At 46.3% G+C, this 24,370-nt stretch overlaps 1 protein-coding gene across 1 annotated transcript in view; it reads right to left on the reverse strand.

The window, feature by feature from the left end:
• The window catches only part of VWF (von Willebrand factor), a 1,048,714-nt gene that overhangs the window by 448,247 nt on the left and 576,097 nt on the right, over positions 1 to 24,370 (reverse strand). The window contains exons 30-32 of the mRNA XM_085652611.1: positions 16,659 to 16,802; positions 2,990 to 3,133; positions 1,779 to 1,943 (exon numbers count right to left, since the gene is read on the reverse strand). Coding sequence (XP_085508737.1) covers positions 1,779 to 1,943; positions 2,990 to 3,133; positions 16,659 to 16,802 — 453 coding nt within the window. The remainder of the gene's footprint in view (positions 1 to 1,778; positions 1,944 to 2,989; positions 3,134 to 16,658; positions 16,803 to 24,370) is intronic.

Below are 24,370 nucleotides of genomic sequence, written 5' to 3' on the forward strand. Positions count from 1 at the left end.
GGGGCTTTACTCCTGCATAAGAGTTTTGAAGGCCACTACTAGTCATGATATTTTCAATACGGGCTGTGTTTGCACAATTGTCCCCTAATAGTCCCAAGTGCTTGTCGATTAGCGGCAAAGCCATAGGGGGAGGAGTTTTCTCTTTTGGGTTGCTGGCAGTTTTGGCAAGAAGAGGGTGTTTATGGAGCTCCCTAAGTAGGTCTGTCCTCAGACATTGATAATGTTCTAAATTAACAGAGGCGGTCTTTTCTAACTTCTGTAATCGCTCCTCAATCCTGGAAAGTCTATCCAGGATCAGGCGGGTTGAATTTTCAAATACTTCTATTATTTTGGACTGAAACCCGACATCAAGTTGCCTGGTCAGGTCTAAGGTGACTTCGTTCAGAGGATATTCGGCAGCGCCCAAGGTAATGTTAGACGCAATTGTTTTATTTTTATGTTTATTTTTTGACCCTCTTGGTTGTCTCCCCCCTTTTGCTTGCGGAGCAGCCTTAAATTTCGGTTTTGCTCCTAAATTTAAGGGGGAGGAGGAGGAAAGTGAGGTAGCCTCGGTTATTGCATGTAATTGTGCGCGAGTAGAAACACCTTCAGTTAAATTGTTAGCAGCAACTGCCGTGGTGGTTATAGGTGTAGTAGACCTTATAATATCTCTGCGCTTGTTACTCTCAATAATTAAATCCGTACTAAGATCTGCACTTTCAATTTCACTAGACAGACATTCAGTTAGTATAGGGTTAGTAGTGGTTGCCCCTGGTGTGGCAGATGAGGCGATTTTCCCTAGAGATGAGCGTTTGGTTGTAAAGGGTTCTAGCGATAAACGTCGCTCAGTAAGGTCTATCTCTCGTTCTAGAATGTTAGCAGCTCTAACAATGAAATTGTCCAGGGTCCCTGCCATAGATGTACCAGCGGCGGCATTTTTATTCCTGGACATTATTCCCACCAATATCGATTAGAAGGTCACAGTCAAATACACTTACTAGGATGTAGGGGGGGTGGCCCAGCCCAGTGTCTCCAGTCTCGAACGGCCTCAAACGGCCCGCTCTTAGCCCGGTCTTCGCCCCGGGCTTAGTCCCGCGCGCGTCCCGCTTGCGCGCGGTAGGAAAAGTGCAAGGTGAAGACAAAGGGGCGTGAGGGGAGGAGCCGGGAAGAGGATGCAGCTGCGCTCACCGCCAAGCAGCCTGGTCCTCGCAGTCCCGCGTTCAGATGTTGGTAGTCCGGTGGATATCGCCCCCAGGGCAGCGCGGCGTTCTCGTGATGAGCCCACAGTTGTCAGCAGTTGTCAGCAGTCCCAAGCCTACGAGCGGCACCCGTGAAGCGGGTGCCGCGAGGCGTCAAGATCCTTCTGGGGGAGGAGCCGGGAAGAGGATGCAGCTGCGCTCACCGCCAAGCAGCCTGGTCCCCGCAGTCCTGCGTTCAGATGTTGGTAGTCCGGTGGATATCGCCCCCAGGGCAGCGCGGCGTTCTCGTGATGAGCCCACAGTTGTCAGCAGTTGTCAGCAGTCCCAAGCCTACGAGCGGCATAGTCTCTCATCATGAGTGGGAGGAATTACTTGTGGCCTGCTATACCTGTTACTGTGAATCTGAACGGCCATGCTTCCCCTTCTTTTCCTTGTAATGCTTATTGTATGGATAATCTTCGCTGAACTGGTATATTTAAAATGAAATAAAGTTAGTTATAAAAACAATATAAATTTTCGTACTGCTACTATTGTTCTTACAATCATCACCTAGGCATACAGTTTATGCTCACTGTTCAATGGAATAGCGTATCAACTTACCACGACAAAGATTATTGACAAAAGCATTGCTCAATGTAACCATAGTTGGAAGATCTTCTATGCGTGGTAGTTTGATGATCTTTTGGCTGGCAGAGTGTCCAGCCAAAAGTTGCAGCTCTCCTTCATCATATCGACTTCCAATTCCAATGGGAAATACAGACACTCCTGCAGGAAATTCAAACACAATGCTTTTTTAATACGTTTTAAGTAAAGGGATAAATAGAAGTATATTTTGCAATTATTATTTTCTTAACTTAGAAGCAGAGTCTGAAGTTTGGCCGAGTAAGTAATGGCTTTAATTGTGGGCTGATTTTTGTTAATTCTATTTACTGAATATTGCTTTCACATTTATTTATAATTCTTCACTGTTTACCTTTTTGTTTCTTATATCAACATAGGGTTAATTTTGGAAACTGTTAATAGTGTAAAACAGTGGTTCCCAAACTTTTTAAAACCATGACCCACTTTTTAGAATGACAAACTTTCATGACCCACCTTGCTTAATGGACATGAGATGGAAGTATTAGGATTTTGGTGCCATTTTATTAATAATTATGTAAACGGGAATAATCACAAGATTTTCAGTACATTTTGTGTCAAAAGAGTAACAAGAAATTACCAAAATTACTCTGAATACTCCTGCGCTATTAAAGTTGCGCCCAGGCCGAATTCCCACCCTATCCGCTCATCACACCGAACATAGATAGAACCACTCGTTCACTGTTGATGTTTCTTTCATGCACTGCTTCACACGTTCACTCAGCCTTGAATGCAGCTAAATAAACACAGTTAATGTCAGCATTCTAAGTGCCTGATTGACAAAGAGATCATCCCAGCTACTTAGGACACTTAGGGCCTGATTCACAAAGGGCCTCCGCACTCATTGCAGAGGCACCACAGTCCTGGTGGAGTCTCCACACTCGGGCGGAATCTCCACAATGAGATTTCTCATTTTGGAGATTCCAGCCCGAGTGTGGAGACTCTCCCACGTCTGTGGGACCTCTGCTGTGAGTGCGAAGGCCCTTTGTGAATCAGGCCCTAAGTGTCCTAAGTAGCTGGGATAATCTCTGCATTCCAATCTGAATGCTAACTTGGCCTGTATTAAATGCAAAAGAGGTGTCACTGTTTGGCAAAATACAATATTTGAATGATTCAGATAAAAAAACCTCTATGGTATGTGTGAGCAAAAAATGAAAAGAATGCATAATTACTGTTCATGCTAGCAGTCTGAGCTGCTGTGTGAACTGCATCCAAGGACTTGTCAGTCACAACAATTACTGCTATCTTTGATGCCCCAGGTCTTCCTCCGTGTGCTTCGGACATGGCATTCTGCACAGCAAACAGCACTGCTTCACCTACAAGCAAAGAAAACTTTAAATGACAAATGAGTCACCTGAAGGACCAGAGAAAGACTGTTGAGAAAATAAATTGCTTTAGTACATCAAATTACAACTATTCAAACATTAAAAAAACACCAACAATTTTGACACTGCAAAAATGTAATTTTAGTGGGCCAAAAGGCTAGATTAAAAAGCAAGACTGAGAAATGGGCTCCAAATATTAATGAAAAGTCTTCCTATGTATGAACTCAACAACTCTTAGGCCATGAGGATCTTTACATAATATATTCAGACAAGTACTTGTTAAGCTGGGAGGAATGCATAGGCAAAGGGAGATACTTGAACCTCTTGCTGTTAAATCAATCAATCAATCAAGACATTTATAGAGCGCACTACCTACCCGTAGGGTCTCAAGGCGCTGGGGGGGGGGGGGGGGTGCCGCTACTGCTCGAACAGCCAGGTCTTAAGCTTCTTCCTGAAGGAGGGGTGGTCTTGGGTCACACGCAGGTCGGCCGGGAGGGAGTTCCAGGTCTTGGCGGCCAGGTAGGAGAAGGACCTTCCTCCTGTAGTGGCTCTGCGGATGCGTGGGACGGCGGCGAGGGCGTGGCTGGCAGAACGGAGGTGGCGTTTGGGAGCGTAGAAGTTGATGCGGTTGTTGAGGTAGCTCGGGCCTTGATCGTGGAGAGCTTTGTGTGCGTGGGTAAGGAGGCGGAAGGTGATTCTCTTGTTGACCGGGAGCCAGTGCAGGTCTCTTAGGTGTCCGGAGATGTGGCTGTGTCGTGGGATGTCGAGGATGAGTCTGGCTGAGGCGTTCTGGATGCGCTGGAGTCTCTTCTGGATCTTGGCGGTGGTTCCGGCGTAGAGTGCGCTGCCGTAGTCCAGTCGGCTGGTGACGAGGGCCTGGGTGACGGTCTTCCTGGTCTCTGCGGGGATCCACCAGAAGATCTTCCGAAGCATGCGCAGGATGTTGAAGCACGACGAGGAGACGGCGTTGACTTGCCTGGTCATGGAGAGGGAGGAGTCCAGGATGAAACCCAGGTTGCGTGCGTGGTCCGTCGGTTTGGGTGCGGGGCCTAGGGCGGGGGGCCACCAGGAGTCGTCCCAGGCGGAGGGCGAGGAGCCCAGGATGAGGACCTCCGTCTTATCTGAGTTCAGTTTCAGGCGGCTCGTCGTCATCCACTCGGCTACCTCTCTCATCCCTTCGAGCAGGTTGGCTCTGGCGGCGGCGGGGTCGTTAGTCAGGGAGAGGATCAGCTGGGTGTCGTCGGCGTAGGAGATTATGTTGAGGTTGTGTTGGCGTGCGATGGCCGCGAGGGGGCTCATGTAGACGTTGAAGAGAGTAGGGCTCAGCGAGGATCCTTGAGGGACGCCGCAGATGACTTCGGTGGCCTCTGACTTGTACGGTGGTAGGCGGACTCTTTGTGTTCTTCCGTCGAGGAAGGAGACGATCCATCCCAGTGCCTTCTCCTGGATTCCGACGTTGCTGAGGCGCTGCACTAGGGTGCGGTGGCAGACCGCGTCGAAGGCCGCGGAGAGGTCTAGGAGGATGAGGGCCGCTGTTTCTCCGTTGTCCATCAGGGCTCGGATGTCGTCAGTGGCGGCGATGAGGGCGGTCTCGGTGCTGTGGTTGGCACGGAATCCCGACTGCGATGGGTCGAGGGATCCGTTCGTCTCGAGGAAGGCGGCCAGCTGTTTGTTGACGGTCTTTTCGATGACTTTGGCTGGAAACGGGAGTAGAGAGATGGGGCGGTAATTCTTGAGTTCGGTGGGGTCTGCTGTGGGTTTCTTGAGTAGAGCGCTGAGTTCGGCGTGCTTCCAGCTCTCGGGGAAGGTGGCGGTGTCGAATGAGGTGTTGATGATGTCCCGCAGGTGGGGTGCGATGACAGCGTCGGCTTTGTTGAAGACGTGGTGAGGGCAGGGGTCGGTCGGAGATCCGGAGTGGATGGAGTTCATCATGTGGACGGTGTCTCCGGTGTTGACTGGGGTCCAGGCGCGGAGGGTGGTGGTGGGTGGCGTTGCTGTGGTCGTGGCGTGCGTCGGTTGAGTGCTGAAGCTGTTGTGTATGTCTGCGATTTTGTTGTGGAAGTAGGAGGCGAGGGAGTTGCAGAGGTCTTGCGATGGGGTGATGTCGTTGTTTCCGGCGTTGGGGTTGGAGAGCTCTTTCACGATGTTGAAGAGTTCCTTGCAGTTGTGTGCGTTGTTGTCCAGCCGGTCCTTGAATGCAGTTTTCTTGGCGGTGTGGATCAATTGGTGGTGTTTCCGGGTGGCGAGCTTGAGGGTGGTCCTGTTGTCCGGCGTGGGTTCCTTTCTCCAGGCTTTCTCGAGGGCTCGGCAGTTCTTCTTGGAGCTCTTGAGTTCGTCGGTGAACCATGGGGCTCTCTTATTGCCGGGTCTGCTGGGCGGGATCCTCAGAGGGGCGAGTTCGTCTGCGCATTTGCTGATCCACTTCGAGAGGTTGTCGGCGGCCTGGCTGGGGTTCGCTGAGCTGGCCGAAGGGTGCTGGCTCAGGGAAGCGGCGAGCTGGTCGGCTGTGATCTTGTTCCAGCTTCTTCGGGCAACCTGTTGCTGGTGGTGGTGGATCGTCGTTCTACTGAAGGTGAAGTGGATGCATCTGTGGTCCGTCCAGTGGAGTTCTGTGGCGTGGCTGAAGGCGATGTCTTTGCTGGATGAGAAGATGGCGTCGAGTGTGTGTCCGGCGAGGTGGGTGGGTGTGGATACCAGCTGCTTGAGTCCAAGGTTGGCGAGGTTGTCGAGCAGGGTGCTGGTATTGCAGTCGTTGTTGTTCTCCAGGTGGAAGTTGAAGTCCCCTAGGAGGATGTAGTCAGCGGAGGGGAGGGCGTGCGGGCTGACGAAGTCGGCGATGTCCTCGCTGAATTGAGTGCGTGGTCCCGGAGGTCGGTAGATCAAGGTGCCTCTGAGGGTGGTCTTCGGGTCGGTGTGAATCTGGAAATGCAGGTGTTCGGCGGAGGGTGGGGTGTTGTCAGTGCTGGTCGTGATGCGGATGGTGTTCTTGTGGATGATGGCGATGCCTCCTCCCACCTGGTTGGCGTTGCGGTCCCTCCGGGTGATCTTGTAGCCTTCTGGGATGGCGATGGCGATGTCGGGTGCTGAGGAGGCGTTCATCCAGGTCTCCGTGATGAAGGCAACGTCAGGGGCTGTGGCGTCTAGGAGGTTCCAGAGTTCGATGACGTGTCTGTGGATGGAGCGGGTGTTGAGCAGGATACACTTGAGGTGGTTGCTGCTGGTGTTCGGCTTGGCAGGTGCTGGTGCCGGGCAAGTCCGGATACAGGTGAACTTACAGGCGAGGCAGCTGAAGGGCCCGTGGGTGTGCTTCAGGGTAGCTCGATAGCATCCCTGGGTCCTGCCGGTGTTGAGTGCGATGAGGGTGGCGGCGGTGTATGTCAGGCGGGTCGGTCGGGGTCCTCGTGGGCCAGGGGTTCGGGCGCTGGGCGCGGGCCAGGCACGGACGGGCGCAGACGGGCTTACCTTTGGCGCACCTTCGGCGCGCCCGCTGCGCGTGCACGCTGCGCGTTCGCACGGTCGCCATATATGGCGAAGTGCGCGGGTGGGCGGAGCAGCTGGGAGGCGGGAGCGGGGAGGGTACAGAAAGAAAAAAGGGGCGGGGTCAGCGGTGGTGGCGGGAAGCGGGGAGGGATGAGACGGGGCGGCTGAAGGAACTGGCAACACAGGCAAGAATGGGGGACAAAAGTACAAGTTAACAACAAAAACAAATCACAATACAGTCAGAGGCAGAGGCACAGGGCAAGAAGCGAGCAGAGACCACGCCGCTCGAAGTCAGGGGGCGTGGTCACGCGGCGGAGCCGGGGCAGCGAAGCAGAGGCTGGAAGGCACACGCAGCAGCTGGTGGCCGTGCGGCGCGGGGGTGTCCTAGAACTAGGTCACACTCACCTGCGTCGCACGGTCGCCATATATGGCCAAGTGCGCGGGTGGGCGGAGCAGCTGGGAGGCGGGAGCGGGGAGGGTACAGAAAGAAAAAAGGGGCGGGGTCAGCGGTGGTGGCGGGAAGCGGGGAGGGATGAGACGGGGCGGCTGAAGGAACTGGCAACACAGGCAAGAATGGGGGACAAAAGTACAAGTTAACAACAAAAACAAATCACAATACAGTCAGAGGCAGAGGCACAGGGCAAGAAGCGAGCAGAGACCACGCCGCTCGAAGTCAGGGGGCGTGGTCACGCGGCAGAGCCGGGGCAGCGAAGCAGAGGCTGGAAGGCACACGCAGCAGCTGGTGGCCGTGCGGCGCGGGGGTGTCCTAGAACTAGGTCACACTCACCTGCGTCGCACGGTCGCCATATATGGCCAAGTGCGCGGGTGGGCGGAGCAGCTGGGAGGCGGGAGCGGGGAGGGTACAGAAAGAAAAAAGGGGCGGGGTCAGCGGTGGTGGCGGGAAGCGGGGAGGGATGAGACGGGGCGGCTGAAGGAACTGGCAACACAGGCAAGAATGGGGGACAAAAGTACAAGTTAACAACAAAAACAAATCACAATACAGTCAGAGGCAGAGGCACAGGGCAAGAAGCGAGCAGAGACCACGCCGCTCGAAGTCAGGGGGCGTGGTCACGCGGCGGAGCCGGGGCAGCGAAGCAGAGGCTGGAAAGCACACGCAGCAGCTGGTGGCCGTGCGGCGCGGGGGTGTCCTAGAACTAGGTCACACTCACCTGCGTCGCACGGTCGCCATATATGGCCAAGTGCGCGGGTGGGCGGAGCAGCTGGGAGGCGGGAGCGGGGAGGGTACAGAAAGAAAAAAGGGGCGGGGTCAGCGGTGGTGGCGGGAAGCGGGGAGGGATGAGACGGGGCGGCTGAAGGAACTGGCAACACAGGCAAGAATGGGGGACAAAAGTACAAGTTAACAACAAAAACAAATCACAATACAGTCAGAGGCAGAGGCACAGGGCAAGAAGCGAGCAGAGACCACGCCGCTCGAAGTCAGGGGGCGTGGTCACGCGGCGGAGCCGGGGCAGCGAAGCAGAGGCTGGAAGGCACACGCAGCAGCTGGTGGCCGTGCGGCACGGGGGTGTCCTAGAATGTCTTTAAATGGGCATTTAAAGACTATGCGGCATAGTAATACAAAAGTACTCTTTAAAGGCACTCTTGCATGAGTCCCTCAATCAGCCTAGAAATGTAAAACTCCCTACTAGAAAAAGTGCAAAAGGGGCCCTTTCCTTTTTATTTGTACTAATTGTCAATGAATATGGCCAGAATATTCTCATTTGTTTCCTGTTTTAGATGTGTTTACGCACTGCTAAATGCCTTAATGAATTAGTCCAAGTAGCTGTCATCCCTTTACATTTTAATTTTAAAATGGCAACAATCTACAGCAAGGAACATGTATGCTTACATACCACAGGTTTCTCTATTAAATATCATAGATGCAGATTTTCAAATTTCCTTAGGCACACTACTTATTTGTCATGGGAGCTGACATGAGTACACTGGAATACATCTTGCCTTTTTTACAGTAACAAATCTTCCATCTATGCCTAGCCACTGATGTCTTAAATTCAAAAATTTAAGTTATAGGAAAAGAAGCAATTTAAAAAGCATTTCTCAATTTCTCCTCACTGGAAAATGGCCCTGCGACATGCTGCAACTACAAGTGGGCAGTGTTGTACTCCTCATTTACCACTCTACTTCAAAGTTCGTATATTATACTTGGATAAACTAATACACACGTTCAGTCAGCAATTTTATGCTTACCAAATGTTCTATTTTTTTTAAACACCACTAGATTGTTTCTATACAGAGCACAGTGCTGCAACATCAATGACTCTGATTCAGGTTCTAACACTCATTCTTCCCCCAAAAATATGATCAGTAGTTTCCATAAGAGAACATGTGCTTACACCTAATAGCGTTGGCACCCAGGCAACAATACTTCTTCAGAGAAATGCAAGAATAATAGGGGCAAGAACGCATCCCTGGGGGGAAAACATGGCGGCCAGCTAGGGAGACTGGTCGGGAGTGCCGGGAGGGTGGCGTGCTGGATGAGTAGTTAGACCCGTGTGCGGCGTGATTTGTGAGAACCGCGGAGCACCCGATTATTCCTCGTAATGCGCTGTTTGCTTCTTGCTATTTTCGACTGATTTTGTGAGTTCTGTGGCGGTGTATGGCGGCAGACGACACGGTGGAGAAAACTTCACTTCAGAAGGCGGCGGCTGCAGAGGAGGGGCCTCCAGAGAAGCCGTCGGAGGAGTTCACTGCAGCGGCAGGAGCAGCAGGATCGGGGCGCTGTAGCCGGGCTGCTGCTGAGCGAGGTAGAGGGAAGCGGGCGGCTTCCAGTATTCAGTTTAGTGCGGGTGGGGCAGTGGGGAGGGGAACCGCCAGTAAGCAAGAAGCTAAATCTACATCTTTCCCCATAAGCCAAGTGGTTTTGCAGGATTCCAGGGGCATTTCTGTTGGCTGTTTAGAGACAAAAGATAGAGAGGTGGATACTCGCCCTAAAATTAAAGTGAAAACATCCCAAAAAATAAACAAAGGATATGCGCTGAGAAGTGTAGGTAAGGCAGTGGAGGAGGAAAGTGTGGCTGCACAACAGGCTAGTAAAACACGTAGTAATTTAAAAAAACAGACCAGGCAAACTTACAGGACGGGGTTATTAGGCAAGAAAATTACTTTCAACCCTTCCCTAAACGCATACTTTAAACCAGACCCTAAGACGCTTGTACTTTCGAGAGGTGGGGACTCAACAGATATAGTCCGTGCTGAAGTAGTGGAAAGTGGGTTAAACTTAATAGATCCCAAAGGCAGCTTGGGGGATTGGGCTGATTATCTGAGTCCGAACAGATACAAGTTTCTAGAGATGGAAGTAGAAAACCAAGAGGGGTTGGAGGCAGATGGAGAATTGGGTTGCCCAGTAGGTAGTCCTGGTCAGGCGGACCCCCCTGTCATGGCTGAGTCACTGAATTTTAAGGGTGGTTCAGAGAGTAATGTTGTAGGGAGTGAAGGTGGGTTGGGTGAGGCTCATTCAGACAGTGTCGTTATCGCCTTGTTAAAGAAGCTCGATTTGGATATGCACAGGGGGTTTGAGGAATCTAAGGCAAAGCAAGATGGAATTAGGGAGGCAGTTGGGCTGTTGGAAGCTAAATTTGATGAGTTAAACTTGCGTACAGTAACTCTCGAGTCGGAGGTTAAGGTGATTCAAGGCAAGGTTGATGAGAACTGCAAGGAGCTAGAGCAGGTTAAGTCTAGGGAAAAGGCCTATGAGGAGCGTTTGGAAAGATTGGAAAACATGCAGCGTAGGAACAATTTAAAAATTTTGAGGCTTCCAGAGGGGAAGGAAGGGGACGATTTAAGGGGCTTTATTGTCCATTTATTAAAAACTGAGCTACAGTTGGAAGAAACTGATGAGGAGATCTCGCTAGACATTCAGAGGATACACCGAGACCCTTTCAGACTGAATCCAAATCGTTTGAAACCCAGGAGGATTCTGATACATTTTTTAACATATGGGTTAAAGGAGAAGATTTTAGCGGCTGCACTGAAGAAGGGCCTATTAATTGTTGGAGAGGCAAGAATTGAGGTCAGGTCGGACCTCTCTGTGGTAACTGCAAACAGACAGTGGGAGTTGGGTAAGAGAATTGAACCTCTGAGGAGGCTGGGTGCCATGGTACAGTTGAAATTTCCGGCGTTTTTAAAAGTGATGTGGAATAATAAGATGCATACTTGTAGAGCGGTGGAAGAAGTTTTTTGGAGTACTGTCAGGCGGGAGGTTTATAATATAATTGATGCCACCACAGGTCATAGAGGGAAATAAAAGTTTAGTGGCAGGATCAGCACGTCCACTAGAACCGGCACTCGGTAGGCCTAGGTTGGGCCTAATGTCATTGGTTGGGTTTTCCCGGGAGGGGTGTGGGGGGTTGTGGGGCAGGAAGCGGGGGGGGTTAGGGCTGGGTGTTTTGGGTGAGGGAGATGGGGGGAAAATTATTTAAAAAGTTCTCATGAGCTACTTTTTCACCTGGGTGGTAGGGAGAGTGAAGTGGGGAAATGATGGTGGAGGGTAGGATAGATGCGGTGACCTGGATGTCATGGAATGTAAATGGTCTAAGGGTCAAAGCAAGGATGGATAGGATTATGAAATATCTGAAAGATTTTCCAGCAAATATCATGATTCTTCAAGAGTCTCATTTAACGGAGGAAGAGAGCAAGTAATTTATTGGCTCACTTCGGTGGTTAAACTGCGCTTTCTACACGCCACAGACACTGGTAACAAAAGGTATTGCTTTGTTGGTCAGAAAAGGCCTAGATTGTCAGGTTGAGGGTAAGAAGGCAGATATCAAGGGTAGGTGGTTGATAGTAAATATGAAGATAGGTGGCCTCATGTATAATGTTATTGGATATTATGGCCCAAATCAAGATGATGTTGGTCCTCTGGATGAACTAGCTAAAGAGATGATGGGTCTTACGGGTTTCATAGTTTTTGCTGGAGACTTTAATACAGTACTGGATCCCAGGCTAGACAGATCGGCGAGCAGTAGAGCCCAGGTAAATAGTAAAATGGCATCTAGACTAAGAGGCTTGATGGAGCAGTTTGGATTGTGTGATGTGTGGAGATAGAGGGCAGGTGAGAATGTTGGGTATACTTTTTACAATAAAAAATATCGCCATAAGTCCAGAATTGATTATTTCTTAATAGATGCAAGATTACTGGATAAGGTAAAACAAATTATGCATGTTGGGGTACATCTATCTGACCATTCTGCGGTTATTTTAGAACTTGTGATCGGGACTCGCGATTTGGATTCAGTATGGAGGCTGGATAGTACAGTTTTGTATGACCAGGAGGCAATGCAGTGTTTACAGCAGGAACTCGAGATATTCATTGAACATAATGTGGTTACGGCTAGGATAGATATTGTGTGGGAGACGACTAAGGCCTTTCTGCGAGGCAGATTAGGTGCTATTCGGGCTAGCACAAGATGAGACTATTTTTATGAAGTAGAACGTCTGGAATTGGAAATCAGGTAGGGCGAAGCAGCTATTGTAAATAGGGGGAGAGCTCAGAAGGAAGAGATTGTTCAAAAATTGGTAGAGTTGAAAGAGAAATTAGCCTCCGTAGTCAACAATCGGGTAAAAGAAAAATGGGAGGCTAGTAGACTAGCCCATTTTGAATATGGGGAGGGCACAAGTAAACTACTAGCCTGGAAAGCTAGGAAAGACCGGATAAGGAATACGATTAAAGAAGTGAAAGCAGGTGAAGCAGGAGGCATAGTTACAGAAACAAAGGAAATTGTGGAAGCCTTTCATAAATATTTTGTGGAGGTATATAGGGAAGATTTGGTCCCGGAAATGAAGCTGATAGAGGATTGGTTAAAAGTTTTAAAGCCCTTAACTGAGGATCTACAACATTTTTTGGATCAAGAGATAAGTCAGGGGGAAATAGAGGAGGCCATCAGACAAGCTAAGATAGGCAAGACACCTGGCCCAGATGGCCTCCCGGTAGAGGTGTACAAAAGTCTATCTGGGAGTTTGTCGTTGTTATTATCTAAGGTATTCAATGGAGTTTTTCTTGGCAGCATAGAGCTTCCCGCTTCCTGGAATCAGGCGAATATAATTGTTATTCCTAAATCTGGGAAATCGCCAAGATATATGGAGTCATATAGGCCTATTTCACTTTTAAATAGTGATTATAAACTGTTTGCAAAGATTATGGCAGATAGGCTGGCTAAGGTGATCCCCGGTATAGTTCACGAGGATCAAAAGGGGTTTATTAAGGGCAGGTATCTAAAGGAACTAACATTTTCTCTGATAGCCAGTATTGACGTTGCTGTCGATCAGAAGCTTCCTTTGGCGATTGTTGCTCTTGATGCCGCCAAGGCTTTTGATCGCGTAAATTGGACTTTTCTGAAGGCTTTAGTAATGCACTTGCGATTGGGGAAAAATGTTGGCCAAGCTTTAGTATCTCTCTATCAGTCTCCGACCTCAAGAGTATTAGTTAATGGAGTATTAACCAAGCCTATAAAGGTAATGAGGGGTACGAGGCAGGGATGTCCTTTGTCCCCTCTTTTGTTTGACCTTTATATCGAACCTCTGGCTTGTAAGATCAGGGAGGCAGATAGTATTCCTCCTTTTAGATTTCAGGGTTGGACCAGAAAGATTGGCCTCTATGCGGACGATATAGTCATTTTAACATCTGACTTGAATCAAACACTGGCTACGATAGATACAATCACGAATAATTTTGGCGAAGTTTCAGGGTATTGCTTGAACACCGATGAAACCGAAATTATGTCCTGGAACCTGGCAACGGAGGCTGTAGCTCCCAAAAAACAGATTAGATATTTGGGGGTCCAAATTACTCAGGATATAAAGCAACTTGCCACAATCAATTTTGTTAAAATTAGGAAAGATATTTCCATGCTAATGAAGGGTTGGAATCATCTTCCACTAACTATTTTCGGTCGAGTTAATTTGATCAAGATGATGGTGCTGCCGAAGTTAACTTTTTTATTTGATTCTATTCCTTTTATGTTTGAGAAAAATAGGTTGGCAAAACTGCAGAGTGAGATAGGGTCATTCATCTGGTCTTCCAAGGGATCTAGATTATCGTGGAAAGAAATTAGGAGAAAGTACATTAAGGGGGGTTTGGCAGCCCCAGATTTTCAGATTTATTCCTGGGCCTTTTTGCTCAAAAACTGCAGAATGCTTTTGGGTAGTCCAGGGAACTCAGTTAATGGGGAACTATTTTCTGCTTTGTTGAAAATTGAGGGGGTCAAACAGGCTGGCTTTATGTATAAATTTTCGGACTCAAAATACTTTAAAAAAGTAAGATTGAAGATTTTGAGAGACTTGGCTATGGTTTGGTATCGGGTCAGAAGGGCCACAAGAATTCCTTACTTCAGTGCTGGAGCACCAATCTGGGAAACTCTGCGCGCCCCAAGTTGGACGGAAGATGCATTGGCAAAGGCTTTAAAAACAGAAGGTCCCCAGAAATGGGGTGATTTATTTGTTGATGGAAGTCTACTGCCGTGGTCTGTTTGTGACTTATATTGGGGTGCTAAGTTTTCTAAATTTAAATATGTTCAGATTCAAAGCTGGGCAATCGGGAAAGAACATCTTATTGGACGGCACAACGACTTTGAGGAAAAGTTGGCATCTGATGTTTGCATTAAAAAAGAGGTGGCGATGTGGTATTGGGCTATCGTTGAGTTGGAAGATGGCCCTTTTCTACTGCCGGAGACCCTTTGGAGAGAGTGCTTGCCGAGGATTGTGACAGAAGAACAATGGCAAGTAACTATGCTGATTCTATATAAGGTGGTAAAGCCTGTGAATTTAAGAAGGAATCACTTGTTCACTCTCCACAGGGCATACTGGACTCCAAAGAGGTTGGCCAAATTTAAAGATGGTGGTAATGTAAGATGCCCTAAATGCAACAGCCTAAATGAGGATGACATTCATATGTTTGTTACATGTCCGGCGATCAATATTTTTCGGGATGCTGTAAGTAATTGTTTGTCAGTGATTCTAAAGCAAAGAATTAAGGTAAGCCCTGAAACCATCATTACAGGAAGATTGGATTTACAAGGTAAGGGCTTGGATGATAAAATTAAGTTGGTGTTCTATGCTATTTTGTTGGCCTGTAGGGAAATTTGTAGACTTTGGGTTTTTCCTGACCCCCGACAGACTTGACCTGGATTAGAGCTATGAGAGCTATAGGTAAATTGGACATGGCAGCTCCCCATAAAAAGAAGTACAGATTTTGGACTTTATTTTTTGAGCACTATGGGTGATGGGTAGGGTTATAAGACGTTTAAATCTTGGTTATTGTAAAGATGGAAAATAATGGTCCTATGATTAAGTTGCTTCGAATCTCTTGGAGGATACTTGCTTTGGAAGGCTTGGGTTACGATATGGCATCGTATATGAGACGAATAACACCCTAGGGTGCTACAAAAAGAGAATGGGTGGGAAGTGGCATATGAGGACTAAAAAAAGAAAAAAAAAAAAAACGAATAATAGTTCAACAGCACCAATAGAAAAAGTAGAAACAATGCATTTCCAAACCAAATTAGTAAACAAAAGAAAGTGTAGTTAATAAATTAAGGAGACCAAAATGACAAAAATGGATGAGAGGATCATGACATTTGAAGTTTTGAAGAAAATGTCAGAAACTTCCATAAGGAGCAATTGGAATGTAAAAGTCAATATAATTCTCTGGTGTATGGGTGACAGGGAATGTGGCACCATTTGAGGCTCACGGCAATGAAGTGTGGGTCATATACAGCCTAGCAATTCCCCCCCTTTCAACAGCTTTACCTTCTGTCAGATGGAAGATAAAAGTTTGGAATTCTTAGGTGTCATGTTAGGTTTCTTTATGTTGAAATGTCAAATAAGGGAAGGATGTGCAAACTTATAAAAACAGAGCAAAACTGCAGACATGTCTAGAGAGAGGAGAGAGCTATCCTGTTGAAATAATAATGTAATTAAAACAAATTCAATGTCATAAACAAAAGGCAATGCAACATAGAAGTGCAAAGCGAGTTGTGGATTCTCTTCAAAACCGGCAAATGATAGGAGGCATAGTAAAATAAAAGGAGACAGTGAATTATTTGATGTGAGAACATATAGTACTGCAACTACAGTTCAAATAAAAAAAATACAAAATATGAAATACACAAGAAAAAATGTTGTATCAATTAAATCTGTTACTGCAGGAATAGCATTGAATTTGTGATTGTGCAAAGATTACTAAAACAGTGCATCACACAACACACTTATGAAGTAGTGCCGAAACTAGTTTAAGGAAGCTTCTTGCAGCACAGTAAGGGGCTATGAAAGTTCAATTCTTATTCCCAGCATGAATATGCAGTATCTTCTATTTTTCCTCAAGGAAAGAAGCATCCTGTAATCGGCTTGTGTTTCAGAGTGGCATATTTCTGGAAACCCCATAATAGAAATAGTAAACTTTCAATAAGGCAGAGAAAGTGGCAGAAAAATAAATAATGAAACCTACATCCCCAACATTACTACTAAGGGTGAGCATAACTCCCTTAGTTCCATGTAGCATAATCACATGGAATTACCTAAGAATTCTGCAAGATTAAACAGAATTACGCAAGTGCCTTTCTGCACTGATGCAACAAAACACGAATAGCCAGCGCAAGCTGCCCCCCCTGGCTGTTTAGGGGATTTTCACTCAACTTCCGGCATCTAGCACTGCTTACTTAGCTCAAATTGCAGCATTGTGTCCGAAATGGATGGGAGGAAGCATTTTGAGTCATGAAATAGCTCTAAATCAAGCAAAACACGAATCGAGAACGGAACAATTTTTCCCCCAAAATTACTCTAATTATGTGAGCTGGATCGCGTTAATATCTGTAATTCCATGTTAAAGAGTAACACAGAACTTCCCAAATTACTCCGATTACTCTGGCGTGATTGAAATTCCACCCAGGCTCAATTGCTACAAGATAGAAAATTAATTAACACTCATTGGGAACAATCAATCACAATGAAAAAAGGAAACCTAAAGCATACAGATGTCCACAATAAAATATGCATCATGCTATTATCTGAAGGAATACTATACCTATTTTACTAGGACCCTCTTCTCTTAGTGTAATTTTGTCAATGGCATTTAAAAGATCCTCTCGCGTTTGTGAAGCTTTCCATGAAATCTCTAAAGTGGTTGCCCTTCCGTACTGCATAACCGACACTTGAGTTGTATTGACACCTAGTAGAAATAAAAATGTAAAACAAACGTTCTTAAAAATGAAACACAAAAACTTGTTAGAGAGCACTTAAACTGAAGAATGGACAGTATGCTGTAAGTTTGTTTATTGGTCTTCATTACTTCTTACTTTTTAAGATGCTACAGTGAACTAAAGATAATGTTCTAAATCATCCATTTGAAAGCAATACATTTGGGTTTGTGCCCAAATCAGAACTACAACTTGTGTGGACATATCACATTTTCCAGTGTACACATTGTGAAGAAAATAAATGCTACATGGTGCACAATTCAGAATGAGCAGATAATACTGCATCCGGTAAATACCACTGTCCACTCTTTTGGTATTTACTAGAAGCAGAAGTTTTTTCCAACATAAAAAGGATACTGAGAATGCTGCCCGAGTAATAGTGTTCGACCAAACCTTTTCTTTTTTAAGCATCTTTTAAGGCATATATATATATATCTATATCTATATCTATATATATATATATTCACTGAAAAAACCATAGGTTTCACACATGTTATAGTTAGCGGAAATTTTACTGATAAAAAACCAATGAAATTCCCCCGTTATAGTTAGTGCAGGCAACTATAACTCACGCGACCGCAATCCTCTGCTGATGCTAATACTGTATTTAGACACTTATTTGCCCATGTCTTCTTCCATAAATTTTTAGCTATACATATATTACAAATATTTTTTTTTCATAAAGACACATATGTCATCAGCAGAAGATTGCGGTCGCGTGAGTTATAGTTGCCTGCACTAACTATAACGGGGGAATTTCATTGGTTTTTTATCAGTAAAATTTCCGCTAACTATAACATGTGTGAAACCTATGGTTTTTTCAGTGAATTTGCAAGGTTTTTTAAATGCTAATTCCTAACTATAACGTGTGTGAAACCTATGGTTTTTTCAGTGAATTTGTACGGTTTTTTAAATGCTAAGTTACTTTACGCCATTCGTGGCGTGCGCGCCCACTTAACGCAGTTCGTTCCGTGCACGCACGGTGCGCACGCGGTGCGCTTTGCGCACCGCGCGCCCACTTTACGCAGTTAGTGCCGTGCACGCACGGTGGGCACGCGGTGCGCTACGTGCACCACGTGCCCACGTTACGCTAGATGGGCCATGTACGCACGATGCGCTTCGCGCACCGTGCGCACATGGAGGACATATGATGCACTTCGTTTTGAAAGGTAATATTTTAATTTTTCACAACTGTTATAAGCCATGCACAAATGGTGCCCTTCGGGCACCATTTGCACACGGGGTGGGGAGAGTGTGGATATTTTTTTTTTTTTAATATTTTTTTACCGTACGCGTACGGTAAGCGTAATCGGCGAAATTAGCGAAAAAATAAAAATTCCGTTTTTGGCCTTGGGGGATCTTTGGGGACTCCCTCAACATGGCTAGGTGCTTTGGAGCTGTCCAAACAGCCCCTTTACATGTTTTTGTGCTTTGTATTTTAATCCACACTCTCAGTGCGAGAGAGAAAATGGCGGCCGCCGCTTCCTGGTTTCGGCCGATTCGAAAGTTTACTAAGATCTAAGAGCCAATCAGAATCGCGCTCGCGCACGTCACCGTACGCGTACGGTAAGCGCACCGTAAGCGCACCGTAAGCTGGCTCAGATATATATATTGATTTAAAGGCTATTTTCTCAGAATCTACTGAACAGATTTACACCAAACCTACAAAAGGCACTTCCTTGACCTGAGGACTACCTCTCTGCCAAATTTCAAGTAATTCTGTTCAGCCGTTCGGGCTGTAGCTGTGTCTAAAGGTCCTATGGAAAAATGCATGGGAAAATCGCGTTTTGGGACCCCCCTTTTATCTCAGCCCCCGCTTGACGAATCCCCCCGAGACTTTCAGGGTAGGAGCGGAGCGTAGCGCCCCACCTATTTTGAAAAATTCGCGAGGATTCGTCGACCGGCGCAAAAGTTATTCAAAATAGAATGTTGCGGATTTCCTATGGAAACGTGGTCCTAACTATAACTACCTACTGGCGACCGCCAGTAGGTAATATATATATATCTATATCTATATATATATATATAATATATATATATATATGTATATATATATATGTCACAAAAACAAGTCTTTAATACATAATCAACTGACAACTGCAAGATCTACATACCGAACAGAACAATTTGAACAGCAGATTCTTATATATTAATGATGCATTACATATTTAATGATGAGGATGGGAAAAAGGGAACACTTTATGCATAAGATTAGACAAACATTAATTACAAATGTAGGATAGTTTATAGATAAATTGTTGAAATAGTGGGAAAATAAATACAGATCTGAAAATCAACAGAGTTGGATTATGCATGTATGAGTGATAGCACTCGCTGGAACGTTGTACTATGCAAATAACTAAAAGTCTACTATGGTTTCTAGGTTTCTTTGAAATCCTTTGTCCATAAGAAAGAAACTGATTGACACCATGGAGGATAGTAGAAATGGGCATTTAAGGAACATTGGATGGTTCACCCTCATGCAGCAATTGAAGCCATAACGAGAAAGTTTTAAAAGGTTTAAAGTCACAAAGGCTCAAAACTATGTAAAACGATGTACAACATATATTCTTGGATGCTTTAGGTCAATTATAGGTAGCGTGAAGATGCAAATAAAAATATTTGTAATGCACAGTAACAAAAACTGTTTTGGTCACATGTCCCACTGCAGATCGTGACGATGAGGCTTACAGACTTTCACAGGACAAACTGAAAAAAAATTATTATATCTATACTATACTTGTAAATGTGCAGGTGAACTTTGCAAATGCTCTTTATGTCCCGCTGAGCCCTCCTGACTCCCGGCGCTTCTCCTGGTGTCCCGCTGAGCCCTCCTGCCGCCGCCGCAACTCCATCGCACCGCGGCCGCAGAGTGCAGGACCACAGCCCCCAGGATCCTTAGCGGCGGAAGTCCGCCTACGCAGCCAGCGCGCACCGAGGCGCTTAAATTTGAATCTCGCCCCCGCGACGCGGGACGCGCGCGGGCAGGCGCCGGGCTAAGCCCGGGCAAAGGGCGGGCCCTCTGTGGCCCTCCGTGAACCGACGAGACCGGCCCAGGCACAGCACCCTGTTTAGACGGATAGACCTAGGAATACATCTCATCGTAAGTTGCATTTACTTTTTGTTGTGGCTATTTGAGTACTCGATACAGCTACTATTATGACTACAAGTGTGCCGAGTCCATTTTCTGCAATGGCTGACAGACTGGGAACTGTAATGAATGGTACTTTGGATAATTATCTTATCAAGACTCCATTTGCAGGAACAACCGAGTCTTCCTTAGCAGAGCGAAGACTTGAGCGTAGACGCTCTATTGAAAACATTAAAACCAGGGCATTGTTTGAGCTTAATCCCACAGCTACTCCTGTAAATGATTATATTCCTGTACCAGCCCATGTCGACGATACTCTAAGTACAGAAGGTGTACCCCTCCTGTTGAGAGAATGTGTAGCACCCAGTACTCCTTCCACAGGAATAGTTATTATCAACTCGTCACTTGATCTACCCAGCTCTCCAGGAATTTCGAAAATAGTGTCACCTACCCTCCACAAGTCAAAAAAACCTAAGAAAGTTGTACAACCCGCAAAGCAAGTTCCACCACCTGCTAAGAGGAGACGCAAAGGGATGGAACTTACAAAACAAAGGATGAGCCATACCGTTTTTGGGAAGAAGGCAACCCCCTCCAGTTCTAAAGTTTTATCCACTGTAATTACTAAGGACGTGACCGGATCAGACATTGTTCCTATACCAGCGCCGACCTCTGCACATATAGAGGTGGAACACAGTACTGAACATTGCCCCAAAGATAATGGGTCTAACATTAAAATTACTAGTAACCTTTTGGACACTTTTGAACTGATATTGCGTTCTTATACTCTTGCAATTGTAGAAAGATTGGAAAAAATTGAGAATCGACTAGGGAAAATCGAAGCAGACCTCGATAGGAAGTCTTGTTCTACACAATTAAAAGCTCAATCGGAACCCGATCAGGCCCAAGCCCACCCATCTGGGGGAAATCTTGTTGTCAAAACCCGACCACTATTGATTGATAATGGGTTAGCTGTAAACACAGCTCCCACCAATCTATCATTAGGTGACCTGTCCTCTGGTAGCAACTTAACAAGAGGGCCAGTTTCGGTCTCTAATTTTACTGCGAGTAACTGTACCACCAACCAGTCAAACGCTCCTGTGTGCAATGCGTCAGTTAATACTATTTCCCATCCTATAATCCCTGTAAACAATATTACTAATGATAGGGGTAATTGCTCGGATGGGCCACAGAGACATGAGGAGGGAGGCTTGAGGCAGACCCGAGGGAATCAGTCTAGGGGACCCTTACCGGATCTTCCACCTGAGGCTGTTCCCTATGTTGTGATTCTAACGGGGGTTCCTGAGCTCCCAGTGAACAAGAGAGAAGGTTTCTCCCAACTAAAGAATAAAATAACACACTGGCTGGCACTACATAGGCCAATCGCCAGTAATATTGATGGCGAAATAATCCATGTACGCCGGCTTCAGTGGTTGGGGGGTAGACCCAAAGATATTGGGGGGGATGTGGTTGTGATAAACTTTAGAGATCAAAATGCAGTACGCCATATTTTGAAATGGCCAGGGGTCAATTCAGGTAGTTGCATTATTCCACGTCCTCTGACTTATTTCTACCCACGATCTGTAGTATTTTCCCACCAGACTAGGGGTTACACAATATCTAGTATTAAACTTCCCGACACGTTGAATCTCAGGAACCCAGCCAAAACGTCAGAAGACTTTGGGTGGAATACGGTACCTATTAGGCCGGGTTTCCCTGTACATAGGAGCTGGGATTACCCGGCACTTTTTACCCCACTGGAAGTATCTAACCGGTTCGACATCTTTAGTGGTTTGGATGCTTGTGATTGAAGCTTACAGCTACCCGGGGAGGAGCCAGTGGGTATGGCTGAGACCTTGGATAGGATTTCTCCCACCGATTTAAATATACCCGACAGAGATCTCATTCTGACTGGTGTCACTATCAATGTCCCAATTAATCTTGCTCGCAGCATAAAACTAACTATTCAAGGAGACCGTACAAATGATATATCTAACTATGGTCTAAATAACCATGAGATTTATGCTGGGGCTACAGGCTCTTCCATGCCAAGCAACCTCCCAGAGAAGTCAAGTTACACTGATCGCTCGGGAGAAGGTAGCAGAAATGAGTCTGGCGAAAAATTGAATATTAATGGTACAGGAGTTTCTGCAACTGTCCCAAATGATATAACCTGTAATGCGGAGAGCCAGTTTCTAGTCTCATGGAATGTGGCTGGTTTAAAAAACAAGCTGACTTCCAGTGACTGGGCTACCTTCATTGACAACTTTATGATAGTTAACATGCAAGAAACATGGGCTTTAGAGCCCCAACATAGAACAGGGTATCTCCACTTTGCAATACCTGCAACGAAAACAAATAGAGGGAGACCCAAGGGGGGACTGACTACCTGGGTAAAGCAGGACGATGGCTTCACTATTTCACAACTTGAAATTAATTCAAGGGATATCCTGGCGGTTAAGCTAAAATCTCCATCGTTTGGTGAGCTCATTATTTTTAATGTATATGCCAGAGGAAAGCCAGGAGGGAAACCTTCAGAAGTTGTAACGGCACTGGGACACTATGCTAATATTTGGAGGGGACGGGCCAATTTGCTAATTTGTGGTGATTTCAACTGCTCCTATGAGCCCCTGGATCAAACAGACTTGGAGCTTACGGAGGCAGAGGACATCTGCTGGCAAATTCCCAGCCTTAACCTTACCCCTATCAAATGGTGGACCCAGGCTGCCCTACAACTCAAGACTTTTAGTCTTGAGTATGGATTGAGAGCAGTGAATGGCAGGACACGAGGTGATAAGCAGGGCAATCCAACTTTTAACAATGGATTGTGTACCAGTAGAATTGACTATATACTGGTCAACCTCGAATTTTGGTCCACCATACTTGATATGATAGTTATACAACGTATCGAAAGTGACCATAATCCTTTAAGCCTTGAGCTGCAGTTATACAAAGGGCAGGGGCCATTACATGTTGATTTGATAGATGATATCATCTTGACAAATGATACCCGGCGGCTTAGATGGGCAGAGTGTCTGTGCAAGCCTGAATCGATTAACAAAATGAATGACATGGTAAATGAAGCAACAATCGAAATGCTGGGGCAGCTGGATTTTGAGGACTGCTGCAGTAGGGTAATTCATATCCATTCGACCCTTTTTCTTAAACTTAGTACTTTTTTTAATATCCCCAGGAAAAAGCACCCCGGTAAGGGGAATAGAAAACAAGCATCATGGTATGATAAAAATTGTAGGCTCGCTTATAAATCCTTAGCTGATGCTGTGCGATCCACCGATAGGGAAGTTATAAGGGCGGCAAGGATTCACTACAAAAAGACACAAAATGTGGCGAAAAAAACCTGGGACACTAAATACTGGGATGAACTATTGGCAGCCAGTCAGTCCAGAGATTTAACGGACTTCTGGCATCTTGTGAGGTGGGGCATGGGAAACCAAAAACCAGCCCCGGTTAATCATGTCCCACCAGAAAAATGGGTAAAGCACTTTAAATCCCAGTTTGCAAATGTGAATAATGTCCCGCCACCCGCCCTAGCTTCTCTCAGCCCCCTTTTGCCAGCTACTACACTAGTGTTCACCAAAAAGGATGTCGAATGTGCCCTCAATTTAATTCCTAAAGGCAGGGCCCCGGGCCTAGACAAAATTCCTGCCGACTTGTTCTTGCATAGCAGGTCAGTCTGGGTCCCTTACATCGAACTATTGGCGAACACCCTGGCCAAAGGCACCACGGTGCCAGATATATGGTGGGGAGCCGAAATCGTACCAATTTATAAGAAGGGTGACCGAGCTGACCCGGGAAACTACAGGCCAATTAGCCTAATAGCCTGTATTCAAAAAGTTGTGGCCAGAATGGTCCTTCTCAGGGTCCAGACCTGGATTGAGGAATCAGGAATTATGTCCACTTTACAGGCTGGTTTTCGACCCCTGACCAGCACGGTGGACCAAGTTTTTAGATTTTCCACAATATACTGGAAATGGGTGATTCTGGGGGGAGGTACACTGTATGCAGCCTTTGTTGATTTAAGGGCTGCATTTGACTTAGTACCGAGAGACAGGCTGTGGAGAGTGCTCCATGATCAGGGCATCCCACCTGAATTACTTGCAATTTTGATTACATTACATGAAAATAATTATGCGCAGGTCAGGTGGGGTAACCAGAGCCAAGTGACTGACAGCTTCCCAACGGATAGGGGTGTCCGGCAAGGTTGTGTGCTGGCACCCACACTATTCACATTGTATATAAATAAAGTTATTGAATATTACCAGGACTCTATAACCGATCCACCTAAACAGAATGGCATCCCCGTCCCCCTTCTGATGTTTGCTGATGATACCCTCCTATTATCCAAAACACAGGAAGGGTTACAGAAGGCAATAGCCTGCTTTGAAAAGTTTTGTAATGATTTTGGCCTTTCTGTTAATGTCTCCAAAACTA

This window comes from Triturus cristatus, chromosome 4_1 (genome assembly GCF_964204655.1).
Source record: "Triturus cristatus chromosome 4_1, aTriCri1.1, whole genome shotgun sequence".
Lineage (NCBI taxonomy): Eukaryota > Metazoa > Chordata > Amphibia > Caudata > Salamandridae > Triturus > Triturus cristatus.